We start from the raw sequence: 22,230 nt of genomic DNA on the forward strand, positions 1-22,230 counted from the left end.
CAAAATGTTTTGAATTTATTTTTGAAATCTGGCTATTTTTTGTGAAAATAATATTTTTTAATAGTTAAGAAACTGTTTTCATCGATCACTCAGAGAGACATTTCTGCCAGGCTGCCCAAGATGAAGCAATGGTTGGCAGAATAAAATTAACCCTCTCTTTTGTTCTTGGACTTCTGGTTGAAAACATCAACCAAATATGGAAAGAAAAGAGGGAAATATTTTCCTGTCCCAGCTGCCTAGGGCTACTGAAAAATAGCACAGAGGAAAACAAAACTATGTCTTTAATTCCCTCTTGCTTGAGCTTTGAAGCTCCAAGCAAGCTCAATCCCAAATCTGTACTCTCTTCTGGGCTCAGCTTCTGTGTGTGCCAGTGTGTACGTGCCTAAGAGACAGCTGGATAAAAATATAAATGGATGGACAAACGATGGAGGCTTTGGCACAAATTCCATCTCTATGGTCCAATGTACAAGCTTGCAGATCATTAATACATTTATAATGAGCTATCAGTGGCATAAGGCAAGAGGCAAAATTAATTTGAACCCATATTCTGTGGTAGCAACAGATTTAAACCCCCCACAGTGATGTGTGCGCATGAAAACGCATAACCTGAGTATCTCAAAGTAATTAATTAAGCATTTTTTTACTTCTCTATAATCTTGCCCCATCATTTTAATTCTTTCTCATTAAGAAGGTATTTATATGTAAATTAAATACATTCAGTATTCAGGAGTTGCTTGAACACCAGGAAACCTTTTCTTTCCCAATTATTCTTAGGATGGGACACCATCCATCATTTTCCACATCGTAATGAAGACTATCCTTCCCAAACCCCAGATTATGATAATAACAGTGTCATTGCCAATGGAATTATTCAATAAAGTCAGGTGCCATGGGGGACAGCTTCTTCTGAGCTATGTAAATCAGCACAGGAGGAAAAATATTAAGTGGTCTGTATGAATTACAGGAATTGGGTTCATTTAAATCCCCACATAACATAGATCAGATCTATTTAAATGCCACCACATCCTACATATTTTACTGTAACTCCCTCTGACATTCCTAGTCTTTCACAGACTTGCTGGATCAAGAAAACTAGCTTCATTTGAACCACACTTTCAAAAATATGCTCATTTTTGGATCAGCATCTCAGTAATTTTAAAAATTGCATAAAGAGGATGAGCTAATGTTGCCTCCAGTGTAATCCCAGAGAGCCCAGTGCAGCTCAGAGGAGATGTCTGTCCCTCCACACAATTATTTCATAAAATTACAATCAGCTTCCTGTCAAACAGGAGAAGTAAAATACTTGCAGCACTAATCCCTTCTGTTGAAGCTTCGGAAGCACTGGCTGACAAAATGATCTCTTGCACAATTCAATGTCATTTGCATAAATAGTTCCTTAAATAAATAATATGTACATATATATTGCTATCCACATGTGCTCCTGAGACTCATTTCCGACAAGGATCATCTCACAGGAGATAAAAACCAGGCAATATTCAGTCTCCTGAACAAAATCATCTGCAGCCATAGAGATGAAAAGGACAAAGGATGTCTGTGAATGGCATTCACTGAAATCTTGCCTTTGTATTGCAGCTTTTCAAAGACCATGATGATGGGAGTCTGAATAAAGAGAATTTATTTGTTAATAATTTATTCAATAGTGAATTGAATGAATTTATTTCATCTGCAGGGACTACCTCATGAGATCTCAAATACATGCAAAACCCACCTTTGCCCCATTATTGTAAAGCTGCTAAAGCCCAGGCCTTCCATGAAAGACCTGAGGCAGGCAGGGCAGGCAGAGCAGCCAGGAGTGCTGCACATGACGTGGGCAGTCTCACCCACCATGTTTTGAAGTTTAATTGTAACTAAAATGGGTAAGACTGTGATATTCTCATTCTTTCCACTGCGGTGTTACATGCCCACAGCAGAGGTTTCCCAGGTATCTATAAATGACTTTAGCTGAGAAAGCCAAGCTCCCACTCCAGTCAGCTCTGACTGAGGCTTAGTTCTCAAAAATCACTTCTGTGCAGTAACAAGAGCCCATCACATGCACATCTGCAGAAGAACTAAATGCATTTTGGTCAGTCTTGGATCTGCTCATCCAAGAAAGTTTCCAGTGTTTTGAAAGCAGAGCCAGTCATGAGGAAAGAAATTAATGGAGTTTAATGTTTCTACATAGTCAATATCACTAAATGTGAGGTGAGTGCTGGAAGTGACACCAGGTCCCCAGGCAGGTGCAAAGGAGAGCCACTTTATTCCAAAAACCTGGCCTTTTAAAGCCATTAGCCAGCTATCAGTTACATACATTTAATCATAACTAACATAATTCAACCGACTACCACACACCATGATGGTTACATAACTTTTCTACCCTTAATTCTTCTGAGCCTCTTTCCCACAGTCCTTTTCTTACTCAGCTGAAGTAACAGGCCTGAGCCATGGTTTTACAAGGCCTCTCTTTTATAAAGCCTTACTTATTTGTGACAGCTAGAGACCATCACTACCATTTTCACAGAATTGCAGAGCAACAATCTCTCCTAGAAATTGTTGCAGTGCTTGTGCACTCCTCTTTCCATCTGGCTGCTAGAACAGAATCCTATGATAAGCATAAGAGCTGAGAAGGGCAGGCATTGGGAGAACTTAGTGCTACCTTTTTATGTGAAAATGTATTTCAGTCAAAACATGCAGGCATATATACTTTACCAAATGATGATATTCATGTTCTATATTAGCTAATACTTAAGGATCTGTGGATCCTATCACCCACTGTTTTAACTGCATGGGCATTAGTTGCCTTCTGTTCACAAATCATTATTAGATTTTCTTTGTTTATGAGAAGAAATAACAGATATTTTAGCATATTGGGAACAGAGACAATTTCCACAGTATGAAAGACTCTCTATGAAGATATGCTGTGGGAGAGCTTTGGGAACAGGGAAAATGGTGCTACAGGACTTCTCCCACATCAGCATTTTCTCTCACCTTCATTGCCTAAAAACTGGGATTCTCATAAGTGCTTGTGATTAACCTCAGAAGTCAACTTAAAAAGTCCCACTGACTTCAAGGAATCACAACATCAAGCAACTTCATTAGTACCATTGATGAGTGAACAGTGCCAGCATTTTTAATGGGTACTTCCTATTGCATCTGCACCAAAGGGTGCTGGAAGCTTTAAAGGTTAATCAGTTAAATAACATAACTAACACATTCTTAACATAGACTACTTTTGGCAAAAGCGAATCCAGTTCTCATGGGAATTGTCTGTGGAGATTACTCTTTTTCACACATGAAATGAGGATAGTTCAAACACTGGGAATGGCTCATCTGACAGCATCATTCTGCATCATTTGTGAAGCAATTATAAGTCATAATATCTTTGCAGTCTGATCCAATGAGTGAATGTAGAGTGGAATAGCAGTGAAAACTGCAGCAATGGAAAAAAAGAGACGTATCTTAGAAAAGAGTATATTTTCTGAGTTTGGTTTGTCAGGGTTCCTTGAGGAACCTGTCAGATCAGAAGAATGGGGGCTCTGACTCGGATGGGAAGAGAGAAGGGCAGTGGCAGTGCTCTCACCTCTGCAATGACCCCCACACAGCCAGCGATGACTGCAGCCTTGGCCTGGGCCCCGCTCATCCCTCCGAGGCCAGAAGTGACAAACACCTTCCCAGACAGCTCCTCCACCCTCAGGTACCGGCGGCCTGCGTTGAGCACCGTCAGCTGCACACAACAAACACGGCATCACCAGCAGCCATTCCCACCGGAGTCCTGAAATTTAAACATCTTCCGTCCTTTAGCAAGCAGACTTTGAAACTCTGGGGTCATCAGCACCATGAAACACTTTAATCCTTGAAGAAGGAAATATGTTTCAAAATGATGTTGTGAAACCATCTGTCCTCATTATGCTTGTTCCTCTCACTAGGAAATAGAATAATCAGTGGTTCCCAACATGCTGTTCTTGCAATAGAGAGATGTTTGGGTAGCTGCAAAGGACAGCTAAGGAAAACATCCAAGAAAATGTTTTTGTATAACACATTTGGTCAATTCATACTTCCCATATTGTAGCTGAATATGAACTCAGACTGAAACCTTGATTGCAAATCCCTTAAATTCTGTGCTCTGGATAAGACATATCTACGTGTAAATACATTAATTTTTTATGGAGCGGGCAATGAGAATTTCTTTAGTAGCCAGAAGTTTTTTTCAAAGCAATCCAACCCACTCCCATAGCCAGCCACCATGGGAGAAATTCTCCTCCAGCAGGTGCAGAGCTCTTCCCATGTCCTTACCACGGTGCCATGGACGATTCCCTGGGGCCCGATGTAGCAGTAGCTGCCTGCAGTCATCTGACCATACCTGGGGACAGAAGGAGCACAGTGACACCTCACATTGCTCAGGATGGAGGTGCACTTGGCTCGTCCGCTTGCGTTTCCAATACAACAAAACTCCTCTGTGCTTCAATTTGTTGTTAAAGATCTGCTGTTACCAAATTCTCAATTTAAGAGTTTTACCATTAGCAACGCAGCAACATATTTTTGGAGGAGTGTTTAGCTCATTAAATAAAGTTCAAAAATAAGTGGATCAAAACCTGAGTGTAAATTTGTCTTGGCATTTAGCTCAGTGACTGGGACCAAAGGACATGCTTTTTCACCTCACTGGAATCTGTGTCATTTGGTTTCAGTGCACTCCTGCCTCTCAGACACAGGGCCACTTTGGAAGCTTTTAACCCAGAATGGTTGACCACATTCACACTAAATTCCCAGAGAAGTGGGATGGCACTTCAGCTGTTCTAATTTATTCTCTCCTTGGTACACAAAAGAATGATGATCTTGTGCTCATCAACAATAGAAGAGTATGTAAAAATCATTAAAAAAGGATCACTTCCTACTTCAAAGTTTCTTTTAGCGTGAAAGAATGTTTTATAACTTGTATTTTCCATAAGCTGCCAAACAACCACTGAAAATTAGAACTAGCAAGTGCTTTAAGTGGGTTATGATTAAGGCTTTAGGCTATTGTTCAGCAAAGCCTCACACATAAACCTTATATTAATTCCTAACAGACCTCAATTACATCTTTATATATGTGGCTGAACATAATTCAAACTCTGAAGTAATTCCATTTAAGTGTGCATTAATGCTTTGCAGCATCAGTATTTCATGCAGCACGTTTGAAATGCATCTGCGTTAGAAATTTTAACCAGTTACTTCTTGATGTCTGAATTATATTTTATTCAAGTAATTGATATATTTTAATAGAGAGCTATCTTCTTACATTGTTACACCCAAAGCAAACATCTTCTCATATTCATCTCTGGAGGAATAGTTGGGAATAACCTAAAAAAACAACCAAAATAAAATCCACATAAGCAAATTAGAGATTTAAGGAGATTTTTTTTAAACTGCCTAAATTTCTTTAACTATTTTTGTAACTATTACATACACAGAAAAGCAGTAGAAACAGGAGGAGAAATCCAGGTGCTTTATTTCATGTATTGTAGTATTAGAAAAAAAGATGTCCAGTCTTCCTGGCACTGTGACTGCCACACAAGTTTTAAGGAGAGCAGTTCCCCAGCCACAAAACTAACCTGCAGGGGAATGGATATTGAATGGCTCAAAAGACTGGCAATTATCTCCACTTGGCCACCTTGCCTTCCAAGCAAAGCAGTCCAGAGCCTCTGATTAATAATCATGTTTGCTTACTGAGGGCTTTTAAATCTTCCAGAGTGAACCTAGATGAACTGTTTGGGGCAAGGAGGTGTCTCAGACTTGGTAAGAACAGAGGTTTTCTAATAAGGAGAAGGTTGTTCCCTCCATCACTGCAGATCAGAGCACATGAGGTGACAGCAGCTGTGCTGGAAAAAAAGCTGCAGAATTTGGACCCCAGATTCTCCTGTGTGTTGCAGTAAATTCAGACAGTATAAATGATATTTTAACTCAGCCAACACTAGAAAATGAAAGAGAATAGGAGGGAAAAAAAGACAAGATCTAATACCTACCATGCCATTGGTAATGATTAACCGAGGAGCGCGCTGGGGGCTGGGGAAGAGCCCCAGGGGATGCCCACTGTACATCACCAGTGTTTGCTCTTCTGTCATCTCTGACAAATATTGCATTGCCAGCCAGAACTGGAATGAAAGCAAGGAAAAGAGGGACTTTGTCTGCATCTAACATTTCCTGATTTTTTGTGAAGCTGCTCATCTTGGAGAATGAAGGCAACTATACAGATAACAAGGTGCATTCACATATGGAATAACAGAGCTCTCAACACATTCTTGCTTTCAATAAAGCCCTTTAAGAGATATCACTCACCAGGAAACACAAATCATCAACTAACAAAAGTCTGAATAAGTTCCAGAATAATTTCTCCAGTACAAACCCCAGATATCCCTCACTTTTAAAGCCATTCTAATTTTATCTTGAGATTAACCACTTGTATTTGGCACTTTTCTGGCAATCCTTCCAAAGCCAAACTGCAAAATTTTCCCTATAGAAGTGATTAAACACTCATGCTTATTGTTGATCCTAATCTGAAATTCAGCATTTTCTAGTGCAATAAATGGTTTTTATAATTTGCACTTCAAAATGAAATAGCTTTTCTTCTCAAGGGGGAAAAAAAACAGTTTTCATTGTAGACACAGAAGAAAATCTTTGATGCATCTTGGAGTACTCAGATATATTTTAGCTTTGTCTGCATAATTCAATAGTTACTCTTGATTAATGCCAAAATGGACATTTTGACCATCTAGAGTAACTTTAACTGTAATCCATCACTGTCTATGACAAAGCCCCTTAAACTACACAGGACTTCTAGTATGTGTCAATTGGGCCTGTGAGAAAGTTCCCCATGCAATATTGGAATTCAACAATTTACTTGAAACTAGAGTTTCTGTAGGGACACAGACAAAATTTCAAGGAGAAACCCCACCCAGAATTGCTGATCAAAGAGGCAGCAGAATCAGTGACAAATAAACAGGCATTTAAGCTCTGAGGCTGTGGTCTGAATTAAAAATGGTTAAGATTTGAAGCCAGTCCCTTCTAACACAGCCAATTCCCCAAGCTGCAAATTCAATTGAACTGAAAAGAGTTAGTCAAGTTACTGCCTTGTTTTTTATAATTTGGTTTATGAAAAATGTTGAATAATTGAGTTCATGTCATAGGACAGAACAGGAGCTGAGCTCTCAACTCCCTAGCAGCCTGGGGAAAACATCCTAATAAAACAAGAAGTTGTAACATAAATAGGTCTTTTGGCATTGGAAGACATAACTAGTAAGGATAAAGACCTGTAAAGTTAGCTCTGGATATAGTTCCTTCATTTGAAATTATCCAGAAGAAAGCACAGGTCTGCATGGATGATATAAACCAAACCAAACCTTTTTACTGTGAGTTTTGCAATGCTAAAATTTTAATTTTTTTTAATGCTGTTTTCAAGCTACAAACAGAATAAAATGTTCTGTGGCAACTGAATCATTCATGTGATTGCTATTCTAAGTAAACAAAAAGGTTTTGTTTGCTCTGCTGTGAAGTTTGGATTGAGAACAAGAGAAAAGAATATTGCTGACTTTGGCAGCACTTCTACCTCACCTTACAGCCCAGAATTTGCCTAAGGATTGTCAGACCAATAAAGGCCAATATATAAACTTCTGGCACTGCTCCCATCAGAAATGCTGTAACACTTATAGGTAAGAGGCAATAGTTAACTGGCATTTATTAATTAATGCACAGAATAAAGAAATGTGAGCATTGCCATGGTAGCTCTCTTTGAAAATAAAAAAGGCAGATCAGTTTTGACTCAAAATCTACCTAAGGCTTCCATTTAACTTCTAGATTAAATTTATCAGATTAGGAAACTGAAACATGAATTTTCTTTTAATCACAAATGAGAAATCCCAGACTGGAGAGAAATCCCAGGTCACTCAGTCCCATGCTACAGTGAGGAATCCATTCCTCTCCCCCAGCTAGGAACTTCATTCACACATTAGTTTTGCTTGGGCTCTTTAATAATCAAGAGGCCAGATTCAGATAAAGCCACAACAAGGTGCAAATGTGATTCTTTATGACAGAAGCTGGTTCCTTAGGTCAGCTTTTGTCAATTCCAGTCAGAATTCAAGATCTCCCCAGCCTTCAGGAGTGTTGCTGCTATCCAGGGGGATGGAGGTTCCTACCTGTGCTGATTCTGACCTGCACTGCAAACAGAATTCTAAATATATTGATGATTCCAAAGTTCTCCTGAAAATGTTTCCCACATGCATTTTGCAACACTTAGAATAAAGTGAGTATATTTATTGACTTTTTTTAATAGAGGAGAACAGAGATTATACAAACACAATTTAAAACATTCTGATTTTAGAGAGGGTTTTAACCACCTGCCATTGTTCTTGGAAGGTAAAAGCTAATATGCATAGTAAAGTGCAGCATGAACTGACCAACTAGCACAAATGTTAATAGCTGATCTGATTTACTTGGAAAAATGATTCAGAATTGCACATTCTTCAATCAAAGCCTTTTTTTATTCCACTTCTTGTGAAAAATGTTGCAAAAATACCACAAACAAATAGAGGATAGACTTTTTTGTTTCCTAGATTTAGACTGTAAGATTATCTGTGCTAAATACTCAGGTCCATACATATGCATCAAAGAAAGACAAAGAACTGGCCTTTTATCATCCTACACAGCTTGGTGTGTCTATGGTGTCATGTTTAGATTTCTGTTGGGCTGTCTGTGTTCTCTTTACTAAATAAAGCTCTTTCCATCTACACAGGTCATAACTGAGCATTCCCCTATCCAAACAGGATGTTTTGGAGTATTTTAAGGCAATAACTGCCAAGAATTATCCCAAACTGCCTAAGCAGAATGTGTGTGGGGGAGGGTGAAACTGGCTGTGTGAAGCAAATTGCAAACCCAGCAATGTCCTACCTGTGCCCAGTTGCTGAAGACCTGCCCATTTCCTCCATAAGTGACGAGCTCCTGAGGAAACTAAAAAAGGCAATTCAACATAAAGGCAAGCACTTTTCTCAAACCTTTTACTGTATCTCTGCGCTATTTTTGCCATCTCAGTCATAAATCTTTTCTAGAGATTATTGCATCAAAACTCTGTTCTTGAAATTAGGAAGTAGCATTGTAAAAGCAGTAAGTTAATAACAAAAAAAATTATTTTTCAAAATTAAGTGGTTGTTACTGTAGCACTGTCACTGGGATGAGTTTCCAAAGACACAGGAAGCATCAGCAGTAATTTTTCAACATAAATTGTAAAAGCAATGTACCAAGAGCTGAGCTCTATGTCTCAGGCAGTGACCAAGCTCCTGTATACAGTGCCTGTATGTCTAAATTTTTCAGTGTTTATGTGAGAACACATACAGGAAATATCTTGCCAACTTGCTGCTGCCTATGAATCCAGATTCCTTTTACTGTACCTTACCTGAGCCACAGAGGGATCCAGATTATTCATGATCATCAGCATGATGGCAGCAGCTGATTTGGTCTTGCAAGGGTATTCTCCTATGGGGTAGGCTCTGAAAGGGTAGGCACAAAAATTGAGAAGAAACACTCCAGCTCACAAGAGCAACCAGAACAACACACCCCACTCAAATATCTCTGCATGCCAAGGATACTCAAATTTGTCTGGGTTGCAGGCTTTTATTCAGGGGGGAAGCGTAAAGAATAAAAAAAAGCCCAGATCTGAAGTTACATATCTACCTAAAAGGCAAATTGGGTTTTAACTAGTATCAGAACTAAGCAAAAACAAAAAATTGCATTTGGCTTATCTTTGCTGAATTATTCAATCACAATTGATAAATGTGGTGGCCAAGAACTGTCATTCCTTTTAACTCATTTTTTTCAGGGAGTGGTGGAAGTGGCCTCTGCAGCAGTTGCCAGGCCAAGCAGCATCACTGGAAGCTGCCTTCAGACTCATCCACCCTTGCTATTTAAGGTTGTATCTAAGAAAAAAAACACTCAGCTTGAGTTTCAGACTCCAAGAAACTCTCAAAAACTGGACTAGTTAGGAGCAATATGGACCTTTCCACTAAAATTCACTCCATGCACAAGCTGAGAGGTGAGGCATAGGAAACAGGCTCAAATTTATCCCAGCTCAGGTGGCCTGGCACTGATGTCCTTAATGCCACCTGCTGTGATCATCTCATTGTGATCATCTTCACCATCTGTTTGTGTATCAAATTGCTCTAAAACTTCTACTCTTGGATTTATACTGTAGCTGTAGGGCAGGGACAGTTCCTTTGCTGTGTCTGCACAGGTTTTAGTACAATTGTGCTGAGGTCTCTAAGGTGTGACACCTGAAGGAAGCAGAACCACTGATCAAGAGTTTTAGTCTTTCCTCTTCTGTGAGAACACCACCATTACCAAGGCTGAAAATTTCTAAAGAGGGACAGGATCTTTTGGCACAGTTTCTAAATGATATTCCTTTTATTGGACCTTAGCTCTTCAATGGCTGGACACCTGCTTTGTGCAGGGAAAGTTACCCTGAAAAGGTCATGCTGAAGTGTGCCAACAACAAAAAAATAATTGGACGTCTACTGTCCAGCTCATGAGCCAAGATCTGGAATGCATAATCCACAGATTCAGGAAATGGGCTCCTTCCATGATCCCATGCACTTATCCTGACTTTTTACATCAGGATACTAACACAATTGCCTTGTAGTCATTGCCAAACCAGGAGGGAAAGCCTTTGAGTTTTTCCACAATGCTTTTTTTATTAGGCATTTCTGCTGTTCTAAACTTGATAAAATAGTATTTCTGTGGAAAGATACCAATTCATCAAGAGAAGATATTTACACATAATATTGCTCGGAACATAAGAAACCAAACATCCAGGTATAAGTTCAGTGCTCTGGCATAGGAACATTACTTAAATTGAGCTATGCTCCCTGGGACATACAAAACAATAATCAAATACTCTCAGACTACAGAGATCAAAAGGCATTTTCTCATTGTGAGACTGCAACAACCTATTAGAAAATGATCAGTGGAATGACTACAAAATAAAAAATACTTGAAGCTGTCAAAGAATCACTGATGCCAGTGATGGAAACAAGCTGCTGGACCATCTCATACAAGCCTACTTGGAAGGTGTGACCATCTCTAGTTTAGTCCAGGGTCCTCTGAAGTCTAGCTCTGCAAAACCTCTCAGATAGTCTTCCATTTCTCCACTCCTTAGCTGAATTCTGCAAGAGCTGACCCCAAGCTGATATGAACAGCATAGAAATATGGTTGTCTGTGGAAATCAGTGTGCTTTCTATTGCTTTATTCAGATTTCTCTATGGACATTAACCAGACCCCTGCTGATGCAAAAAGGAATCAATCAGTCTAAAAAAGCAGCTAGCCCTTGGCAGCCCTCACCAAATCTGTTCTGCTTCACAAACATTAGACCCAGCAGCCCTAGAATGAAGTGATGGTCCAAGACCAACAGGCACAGCTTATTACACACCAGGGTCACACTAAGGTTCCAGTGAAAAAAATGTACTGCCTTACTTTTGAAGCCCAGAGAGCTTCCTCTGTTCTGAGAGCACGCTCAACCAACCACCCACTCACCTGCTCTTACTTCTTGGTTCAGCTGGGACTTGACTTGCACCAGCTCAGAACTATTACAAGTTTCCTGTCAAGGTTGTCAGTGGAGGTCTCTGAGGAATGACTGGCCCCTGGAAACCAAACCCCGCCATGGGGCAGAGTGTTTGGGATCCCTGTGTGTGACACAGCCTGGCTCAGTCCTTTGCCCGTGTGGACTGAGCTTTCTAGCAGTGAGACTGCCCAGGCCCACCACAGCCTATCCAGAAGGGAACACTCTTCTTCCCTCCCAGCCCCATGGAGCATCCCAAAACACACAGCAACCCTCCCTGGAAATGAAATCACTGCAATGCACAGAACCTCCAAATTACCAGATGATGAGCTTCATTGATATGTTATGAAAACTTCTACAAGAGGTAAACAAGGACACAGCAATGCCACTCTTTAAAGGTCAGTTCCACAGGTGACAGCTGGTAAGCAAATGGCAGCTGAATACAACATGAACCATCCAGTCCTCACCTCATCTCAATATCTGGGCAGAATCTGTACATATAGATGTGGCCATACAGCCTCAGTTCTTCAGCAAATTCCAGCGCCAGCTTCTTTTGGATTTCAGGTGGGAAATAACGCAAGGCATTGCGCAGAGCCAGCTGCCAAAAAAAACCACACACACACAAAAGTAAACAAGAGAGAAAAAACAAGGTACAAGAGAAAGGGAGGTAAGTGGGTGGCCCTGAACTTTAACCAGACTCAGCTGGAAGCCTGCCTAAGCTGTCAGAAGGACAGTGCAATTCAAAAAGCTCACACCAGGGGAGCTTCATTCCTGCTGCCCTGTCAAAGTGTTTCTACCTGCATCTTTCCTTGTAGGTTCACTTAGAGTAAACATGCAACCATCCCCTTCCAACCTGCCTCCCCAAATCTGCACGGAGACACCTTGAAGATTTGGTAAGTAGTGCTCAATCTTATCAATATCAGACAAAGTTGAATTCTCTCTTGCAGTCCTGGGGGCACTGAACTACCAAGAAAACATTGTTCAGAAATCATTAAAACTATGTCCATAAACTCCAAGACACTGAAGATCCTACAGTACTTTTCATTCGAAACAGGACCTTGGCCCAGTTATGTGACATTCTCCCAGATGAAGATGTTCATGGGCTAAGTTTTATTGCAGATTCACTGCATTTAGCATCCTAATGCATTGCAGAGGGTGTTGGGTTACATTATTTTATTGATGTTACATGTATCACTTCCAAATTAGATGAAGTGATTACTAGGCACTCAGCTAAATTCTGCAGATGATACTACGTGGCTTACACTCCCTATTGCCTTCAAAGACATTAGCCATGGTTTGCAAAGTACAATATGTCCTTTTGGATGAAAGAACCCATAAATAAATCACTATCTTTAGTAACAGCCTGTTAAGGCATGTCTCTGTATTCTGCATTTCATTTGATTAAAACCATAATGAGAACAAAGATTTTGTCATCTTTAAATAGACAGTTTCATGCAAAGATCTTATAAGTTCCCTGACAAATGGCAACACCATCCAAAATACTTTTAGATGAAAACATTCACAAATCATATGGAATTTCATATCTTCCTTTGGCTGATTTTTCAATGGCTGGGGAAAAGATAGAAAGGGATCAAGTTTGCTTCTGAATCTGGTAACAGCTGAGTTTTTGAGAGGGCTGAGTAGAGATTTTGACTCCTGCAGGAGTCAGTTGTGGAAGCAAGTGCCTCCTGGAGGGGGTGAAGGGTGGGCTGTAGTGAAGATATCCAGAGAAAAGGCATCTAGAAACATCCAGTGTAATTATCATCCCCAACCACCCTGGTAAGCAGTGCTGAAAAGCTCCACAAAACCCCAGCTCAGCAACAAAACTCCTTATTCAACCTGTCCTTGGTCTGGCTGTGATGGTTGGAGCTTCAGCCACTTCCTCTGAGCACTCTGGTCTCACATCCCTTGGAGCAAAAGGAACAATAAAACCAAAATATCTCATAGTAAGAGAGGTTTTTGTTGGCACACTTGCTCCTGAGCAGGCACACAGCTTCGAGGTCAGTGAGGCTGTGCTGATTTACACCACCTGAGGATCAGACCAGTAAAAGCCTACAAATTAGAATTGCCATTCCACACAGAGAATAAGGAGGGGAAAAACCCAATTACCAGATGAGAAAATGCAAATTCCATCTTCGAATACCACTTCATTCTTCTCCAGTTATATAAGCAGTCATTTTTCAAGGGCATGCTATTAATAAACACAAAAATCCCACCTATAGCCACACAATGACAAAACACACAGGGATTTCCAAAGTCAGTCTCAGAGGTGAGCAGCCACCACAAGAGGTTCTAGAAACGAGAAATTTCTAAAGCAAAAAATAAAACCACGTGCACCCCCAGAAACAACAAAACACTGGTATTTTGGCTGCCTTTGAGAATTACAGAGAATTATAAGGCTTCCATTGTGGCAAGGATCACCCACAGTCTTTGATCAATATATTATTTGCATTAAAATGAAACTGATGGGCAAATATTTTTCTCCATCATTTAATTCAAGCAAGAAAAATCTGGTTTGATTTTCAAATAAATTCACATAGACTGAGCCTCTATCCTATTAATGTTACACATTATCAGAAGCCTGAATTTTTATGATGCATACATTAATGAAACATGAACTTGAATGTTACATGAAACGTGGGAAAGGCACCTTGCACAGACAATAGAGGTCTTATAAAAGAGGATTAAGTGTATGGCTTGTTTAGTTGAATGGAATAAAGGTGATATTTGATTGCTGTCTCACCACAGGATAAATGTCAAAGCAGGAAGAAGTTTCAGGGAAATGCTGGAAAAGGAATAAATAGGTGTGAATTACCTGTAAAAACTCTAGTCTTGAAATTAGAAGAATTTAAAGATATTGTGAAGCAATCTCTCAATAAAAGAGCCAGGGTGCTCAAAATTGCTTAGATGAAGCCTGACTGCTTTATGAAACAGCAATGGCCATGTGCATTGGGAAAAATTTTACATATTCATTATTGAGAAATAAACTGAATAATCTGAGGAAGACACTCAAGGAGAAAATTCAAACAGGCTGATCATTATGCTTTTGTGGGAAGACAATATATTTCATTAGATCACCATAAAAAAAATTATCCTAGCCTTTTAGAAGGATTTATTTACCTCTGACACATTGTATCCTGAATGTTTTTTTGTATTTGATATTTAGGTGTTCCTCCTTTTCATAACTTTTATTGACAGAAGCTTAAGCTGCACACGCTCAGTACCTCTGAAAAAGCAGGTCCAGAGTTCACTGGTGTCTTAAAAATATTATTTGCAGTTATAATCCCGTGTTTCATAGGCTGCTTTAAAAAACTATCTGCTCTGAATTTGCTAAGTTACTGATTTAATTCAACACAGTGCAATAAAAGAAAATGAAAAGTCTTCCTCTTAAATATGCCAGCTGCATCCAACATTTGGTTCTTGTGTTTAACCTCTAATCACTATTAGGGTGTCTTATTTTATATACTCCCCAGAATTTTTACATTATAACAGGATTCTACTGCTATTTAATCAAGATTTAGACCTCTCAATGCTAAAATATAATCAAGAGAGCCCATGTAATCCAATCAATCAGCTGTAAATTTCTTTTCTGGGGCATTCTCTTGAGAAATCAAGTAAACCAGCCTGTTTGTTAATTGGTGTTTGTTGAAGAGCCAGAAGGAAGCCTCTTCATGAGGAATGTCATTCATTTCCATTTTCTGAGGTGGATCATCAGGACTTCCAATTGAAGCCCCTTGAGACGCTCAAGCATTAAGGGCTGCAGTCCCTGCTTACTGAGGGAAAGGGAAGCACAAGGAGAGGAAGAGACTGGCTTAACTCTACAATTTCCTTCTCAGTTCTGCCCCTTTGCCAGTGGAGATGGTTCTTCCCTCCCACCTGTGACCTTCTGCCTGATGACAGCCAGACCCAGGGCCTCGGTGGCTCTCTAAGCAGCAAGTGGGATTGTTTCTTTTACCCCTCTACCAGATAGATCCCAATTTCAGTCAGCTCAGCTGGGAAGTAAACATGGAGATTTCTTACTGGTCATTGCCATAGATGGATGCAGTGAAAGTTTAACCAAGTCCTTTACCATCCAGATGTCCCAAAACGGGACAGCCTTCCCAAATCACATATAAACTTGTTGAAGTAGCCTCAGTTCTGGATGTGCAAAGAAATCATGAAGGTCAAACATTCCATTTCTTCACCAGAAGGCTGAATGAGTTTTCAGGCTCTGGTTTTCAGCTCCTCATCCTGAGATGTGCCCAAGCAGGAGGCTCCAGCTGCTCCCTAAGGAACAGGGAGACAAGCAGAGCCAGGGCAGGCACCTCACCTGGCAGGCTCCAGCCTTGTGCTACTGAGGGAGGAGATGAGAGCAGCCCAGGAATGGCAGCCAGGTTCCCCCAGCAGTCCTGGTCATCAGGCAAGACCAGACTGACCTGCAGGTCCAGGACCGAGCTGGAAGTTCAATTAAAGGACCAGGTGATGGTGATCCCTCCATGTTATAATGGAGAGATGGAGCACAGAGATCCCCAGCGAGGCTCAGAGTAGGATGTCAGCCCACAGGAGGGAGAGCAGACCCAGGAGGGCCATGGCTGAGTACAGGGACACCCTGAACAGAACAAAAAACATCTCCAGCATAACTGAGACAGAGCCCCAGGCCTCAGCCTTAATGGAGCCCCTAAGCCCATGGCAGAGGCTGTGGGAGGACACCTCAGGAGAGGCTCATCAGGGTCATCAAGACCCATTACTGACCCCAGTGCTGCCCCAGAAACACAAGATACTGCAATCAGGGGAGAGAGGATCCTGCTGGGGGGATTAGCAGGGGGACTGTGACATGCCTTGCCTCTAAGATCCAGAGGAGAATTGCTGTCTGGATGAAGCCATACCATTTTGCCTGATCCTGAGCAACATAGAGAAGTGGCCATTCTTTCCAAGTTGTTCCAGCTTTATCAGAATGTCAGTGAGTACAAAGCACGCAACACCTTTGCTCTGCAAAGCACACACCACACCTAGATTTTAAGGGTAGTTTCTTTGAGGCATATTTGCATTAAGATACAGATGCTGAGAAACAGAAAGCTAGAGTTTCCTGAGCTGTGGAGGGAGGGAAAGAGAGAGGATGTGGCTGTTTCAGGCCTCAGGCAAAGAATGCTGAAGGAAGAGAATTCAGGAAACATATAATCAGAATCAGTTCTGAGATATGGCTCAATTTATCCAAGAAGATTAAAGCTGGTATGATAGGAAGAATTAGGTACTTCTTCAACAAGTCCCAAAACACACAGTTCTTTATAAATCTCACTTACAGGATTTCTGTTATAACCACAAAAGGCGGCCCAAGAAAATAAAACATTGGCAGTGGTAAGGTTTATTATTGTAACAAGGACTAAAACTGGAATGAAGGCATATGAAAATAGGGAGAAATCCAGAGGAAATCAGCAGAGCATTATGAACTTCACTTCTGTCACAGCTTCCTCTGAATATTTCAATTAGAAAGTGAACACGAAGCCATATATAAAGACAAGTACTGTAATATGTTCAGAATTACACACTGTCAACAACATCTGGAAGCCTGTCTCAAGATGACTTAAAAAAACCTTATAGACAACCAATATTTCATCTACATGCTTTTCTTAGCATGGAGCAATTCTTAAAAAAATAGATTTGACTTTTCAGATATGAAAAAAATACCAGCTGAGCCTCTAATTCTCTTAAGAGTTTAAGGTGGAGGACTAACCATAAAGTAAATCATAAAGAAAACCTTAAAATCTCTAATAGTCTAATGAAATACTCAACTAGCATGACCTCTTATCATGTGCAGTAGGTGAAATGGAGAGATAAGAGATGGATGATACACAGTCAGCTGGGGCAAAATAATCAGTCAACTGTTCCAAACCTTAAAGGAGGCAGGAAACTATTCCAGTTTCTATATAGGGAGTGAAGACCTTGTCATTGCCTTCCCCTCCACAGGTTAGAGAGCAGGGTTTGTGATCCTCTTGAGAGACACCATCTCCTCTCCTGATACATGGACTTCTTCCTGCTATATCAGACTTCTGGGGAAGAGGGATTCAGGAAAGGCAAGGAATAAACCAGAGATAATTGGCAATGTTCTGACATGCAGTGAAACTCACTCCCCACGGCTTTATTTTCACAGCCACCACCACAGCCCTTCTGCACACTTAGTAACCACACCTCCATGGGTCTGAGCTGTCCCAGGCACAGGCAGGATGCCTCAGCCATGAATGCTCCTGACATTGAAGTAAATCCTCTTTGGACATCTCACAGCTGTTCCTCTTCCTACCCTTTGACTAGACTCTCCTCTGTTTGTGGAAATGACTTTGAAAGAATTTGACTGCTGATGCCAGTGGGGAACTCCCACGAAGGCAAGGAAGTTGTGTGCAAGTTGTTATTGGGGAAGCAACTTCTGTGTTCTGACCAGAATGTCTCAGTATAAGTGATGTTACATGTGATGAAGCACAGACTTCCAAGCTAAGGAACCCACCTTACCTCTCCCACACAAATTCCTAAGCACCTCCACCCATTGACCATTATTTTCTGCTGCTGATTTATTTAGTCTTGAACATTAAATAATGCAATGATTACTTTGGTGTGTACGAAGACTATTTAAACAAAAAGAGACAGGAAAATAATTATGCAACTAAAGACAAATAATTAACTCTCCACAAACTCACCTAGAATTCATACCCAGACTTCTGTATAAAAGAAGTCATCTTTGGATTTTTTGATGCAAATATACAGATGTGTAGCTGCTACCATGATGCTGATTCATCAGTCTCTGATGTTTATTGTATTGGAGGGGTTAGCTTTCACTCACATACATATGCAATGGTTTTGCAACAGCATTCTGAATTTCACCTCTGAGAAACAGTGCTGGATTGACAGTATTGGAGTCTAATGCTTCTTATTTAGCCTTTTAAAGCCATGGAAGGTGTTGTGCAGAAAATCTCCCTCGTATCCCAGTTATTCTGGAGGAGGAAGAAAGGAAGCAAACAGCAGAGCTTCCAGTCCTTTGTCCCATTACAGAGTGAATTATGACACCAAGGAAATACATTTGACACAAAGTTAGCTTTCCATTCAGAAAAGCATTTGAGGCAATCAGGTTTGCTGCCCCAAGCTGCCTTTATCTGAAGGGCAGAGAAATGAAGCCCTGTGAAAGCCCACATTACCTTTTTCTCCTGAGCAGTGAGATTGGGTGTTCTCACGGGTGCATGGGGTATTCCTTTTCTCCGACCTTTGTTTTCAGGCAGAGGGTTTAGAGGAAGGCCACGACAGATTTCCTTCAGGCTGGTCATAGCTGCTGAGGAAATAGGAGGAGGAAAGGCAAGGCAAACTGGAGAGGTGTGAGGAAAGGGAGGTACAAGAAAGGGTGCAGGAAAGCAAGATGCTGCACGATTCAAATGTGCCACCACTGCAGGGGGGTCTCCAGGAGGACAGACTGTCCTCTGGCTTTTGCAACCAGGGCTGTGAAGCAGAGAGGACAGCTGGTACAGTGACACACCTCCCCACTCTGTGCCATGCCATTGGCTCTTCCCTCCTCCCCCAAAATGAATGATTCACAGTTTGATTATTCTCTGGGTGCTTTGTCAACTGGTGCCGTGCTAAGCCACCAGAGAAAATTCAGTCACATTCCAAATAAACTGATCTCCCCAATGTTCACGTGAGAGTGGTGGTCTGCAGGAGGAATATTGACTGAGACATCATGAATTGTACATTTATGTTACTATAGTTTAGGAACTAATGAAAGTTAAGGATTATTCACATCACTGTTCATACACACTGTTCAGTTAAGATGGGTATTCTCTGTTTGACACCCCTTGGTATGGGCAGTTCCTGAGATCTCACCAATTCATCTTCTAGACATCAGCAGTGGTCATCAAAACAGCAAAATTTCCCCCTTAGGTGTTACTACTCGCAGCTCACAGGCATTAATGGATTTTCATAGCATTGTACTGGAAATGTACTCATTAGCACTGGAAGTGGCTTTCTCAAGACGGGCAATAATTGGGAGGAATAATGAAGGCTTTCAGTCCTTTATGTGTCACTTTTATACCCTACAGTCAACAACAACTAGAAAGCCTTGTACTGCCATCCAGGCATCACAGGTAAATGAATGTACTTAACTTTGATTTTCTACTTAACAGTGCAACGTGGACTTTGCTCTCCATTCTGGCTTGTTGTTGAAATATACAGAAGCTTCTTGATCTTTATTACATATCTTTATTACATCCATTGAACTACAAGTGCCACATTTTAAGCCTGGTGAAATTAACTGGGCAAAGCATTTCAGTTAGAAATGAGCCTAAAACCTGCAAATGAAAATATACAGCATTTCCTCACAAAGGCAGCAATCAACAAGGAGTGACAACAAAGAACAATTATTAAATGACAGCCTCTCATTAATGTCAGAACCCCTTTAGATCTAGGACATCCTGCACATCCCCAGCTCCCAGTGAAGATGCTCAAGTTGAAAGAACTCAGAGCATCCCAGGGGAGCTAAGCACACAGCAGACTGACCCTCTGAAGGATAATGCCATTTAGAGCAGGAGAATTTTGTTTTGTAATTATACAGTATTTTAGCTGCTTTCAAACAAAAGGCAAAGACAAAAAGGAGACAGAAAAGCCTCTATATTTTAAGGTTTTCTACTGAGTTTTCATATTAAAAACATTAAAAAGGAAGGGTAAACTCAGAAAATTCTACCCCAAAATCTAGCCAGATAACTCTGACTTACATAAACATTCCCACCCCAAAGGGATATAAATCTTTCCTTATTCTTCTTTGTTCGACCTACATTCTTCAAATCCCTTTAAGGTCTGATCCTGCACACACAAGGGCACAAGAATAACACTTGCACTCCCATCAGTCCCGCTTCTCTCATTACATCAACTGAAGTTCATGGTGAGAAAACTGAAGAAGGAGAGAACGAAAATGTGGGGAGCTCACACACTTTCACCCCCTGATTGCTACACACTGGAGTGTCCCCGTGTCCCTGGGTTGGTGCCAGGCACGGACCGGGTTCGGGGATCCTGCCAGCGCGGCCGGCCGGCCCGGGCAGCCGCCGGGGCCCCGCGGTGCCGGGCAGCGCCGTGCGCCGGCCGGGCGGGCAGAGGGTGCTGCAGGGACAGACGGACGGACACGCACGGCCAAACACGCACAGCCGGCCCGGCTGCGGGGCCAGGGCATGCGGCGGCGAAACATCGCCCGCGGCTGAGCCCCGCTAGGAGCAGCCCAGCCGAGAGGAGGTGCGGGACTGACCTTAAAAAAATTAAGTAAAGGCAATAAAAAAAAAAACAACAAAACACATATAAAGCCCAGGAAAAAGATCACATGTTCTAATAATCCCCTTTGCAGCTAGACGCGAGCAGAGAGGGGGAGAACTGAGCAGAAGTGCCCGGTTAGGACGGAGAGATGCGCTAGCCAGAGGTTGAGGGGAGCGGAGACCGAAGTTGCAGATAACTAACCCGCCCTCGGAAGGGCAGGACCCCCCGCCCCGAGCCCTGCTGTGGCAGGAGGGAGGACGGATTCCCCGCTCCCTTTGGCCGCTGTGCTGTGACGCTGGGCTCCGCTCCTCCGTCCCGGCAGCGCAGCCCTGCCGGGGCCGCTCCGGCAGCGCCGAGCGGGGATTGCCGGGCACGGCCCCGCAGAGCTGGCGCTGCGTTTGTTTTCCACTCCCCTGGCGCTCGCTGTGTGAAGCAAATCCCTTGGAGGTGGGGGAGAAGCGGCTTCCGTGACAGCGGAGGGAGGAGGGAAATAAAATAAAATAAAACAAACCAAAATAAAAAGAGAGGAGAGCCAAGAAAGCACTTGCTTCTCATCATCTCTCAGGGAGCAAAGCCAGCTCTTCTTCTTATGACCCCAGGCTGCAGGGAGCAGAGGCAGAGAAGGTACAAACAAAGCGGGGCTCAGGCTGCCCGCACCCCCTCTTCCCGGGGAGCAGCAGCCTGCCGGAGGTGCGACGGGCTGGGGAGGGCTGCCGGGGCCAACCCGGGCACAGCCGAGCCGGAGCTCCATCAAAAGCGAGGAGCAGAAATGAAAGTTTCGAAATAGCATCCAAAGGAGCGCCAAGGACCGGAGCGAGCAGAGCTCCACCGCCTCGCATCAGCCCCCGATGGTGCATCCGCGGGGCTGCGTCAGAGATGTGAGCGTGCCCTGCCCGCTGCATGGAGAGGGGTAAAGGCACAGAAACCCCTCGCTATTTATTTATTTATTTATTGGAAGCAATGTATGGGTGACACCCAGAAGGCATCCGAGCCCTGAAAAAAAAACCAAACCACCTCTGGACCCAAACGAGAACAAGAAGAATGAGACAGCAGCCTTGACCCCTTACACTGAGAGGAAGGTGAGCAGAAAGAAAGAAAATACAGAAAAGCCATGCAAGCACCAAACCTGTAGATTACTGCAGGTCTTTTTTGCTTCACTGAGGACAAATATTTTACTGACAGCCATGCAGCATAAAGGCATCATGCTGATTGTGTTCTTGGAATATTTTATTTCTGGACATGGGGAAGCAGGTAAGCAAAATAAATCAATATTGCCATTCTGAAACAATTTATTCCTAAATTTAGCAAGGGGAAAGGGGATAGAAATCAGGTCTGTTTGTGAAAAATAAATTATGTCAACATCTTCTTTTTAGATTGATTTTTACAAGGAATCTGTGCTAGTCAATATA

At 42.0% G+C, this 22,230-nt stretch overlaps 2 protein-coding genes across 3 annotated transcripts in view; one reads left to right on the forward strand and one right to left on the reverse strand.

Moving 5' to 3' along the window:
* Positions 1 to 19,029, reverse strand: part of UROC1 (urocanate hydratase 1) — a 37,386-nt gene extending 18,357 nt beyond the window's left edge. For both annotated transcript variants that reach the window (XR_002465557.2, XM_021531705.3), the window contains exons 1-8: positions 18,730 to 19,029; positions 12,037 to 12,167; positions 9,416 to 9,509; positions 8,914 to 8,973; positions 5,997 to 6,125; positions 5,273 to 5,334; positions 4,291 to 4,357; positions 3,578 to 3,721 (exon numbers count right to left, since the gene is read on the reverse strand). Coding sequence is in view for 1 of the 2 variants with exons in the window: in XM_021531705.3 (XP_021387380.2) it covers positions 3,578 to 3,721; positions 4,291 to 4,357; positions 5,273 to 5,334; positions 5,997 to 6,125; positions 8,914 to 8,973; positions 9,416 to 9,509; positions 12,037 to 12,167; positions 18,730 to 18,855 (813 nt within the window). In the remaining variant the exon portion in view is untranslated. The remainder of the gene's footprint in view (positions 1 to 3,577; positions 3,722 to 4,290; positions 4,358 to 5,272; positions 5,335 to 5,996; positions 6,126 to 8,913; positions 8,974 to 9,415; positions 9,510 to 12,036; positions 12,168 to 18,729) is intronic.
* Positions 19,030 to 21,114: 2,085 nt separating this feature from the next.
* LOC110470690 (netrin-4) overlaps positions 21,115 to 22,230 on the forward strand; it is a 46,407-nt gene continuing 45,291 nt past the window's right edge. Inside the window, exon 1 of the mRNA XM_021530547.3 lies at positions 21,115 to 22,072. Within this exon, the coding sequence (XP_021386222.1) occupies positions 22,006 to 22,072 (67 nt within the window). The 5' untranslated portion in view covers positions 21,115 to 22,005. The remainder of the gene's footprint in view (positions 22,073 to 22,230) is intronic.

This window comes from Lonchura striata, chromosome 12 (assembly GCF_046129695.1).
Source record: "Lonchura striata isolate bLonStr1 chromosome 12, bLonStr1.mat, whole genome shotgun sequence".
Lineage (NCBI taxonomy): Eukaryota > Metazoa > Chordata > Aves > Passeriformes > Estrildidae > Lonchura > Lonchura striata.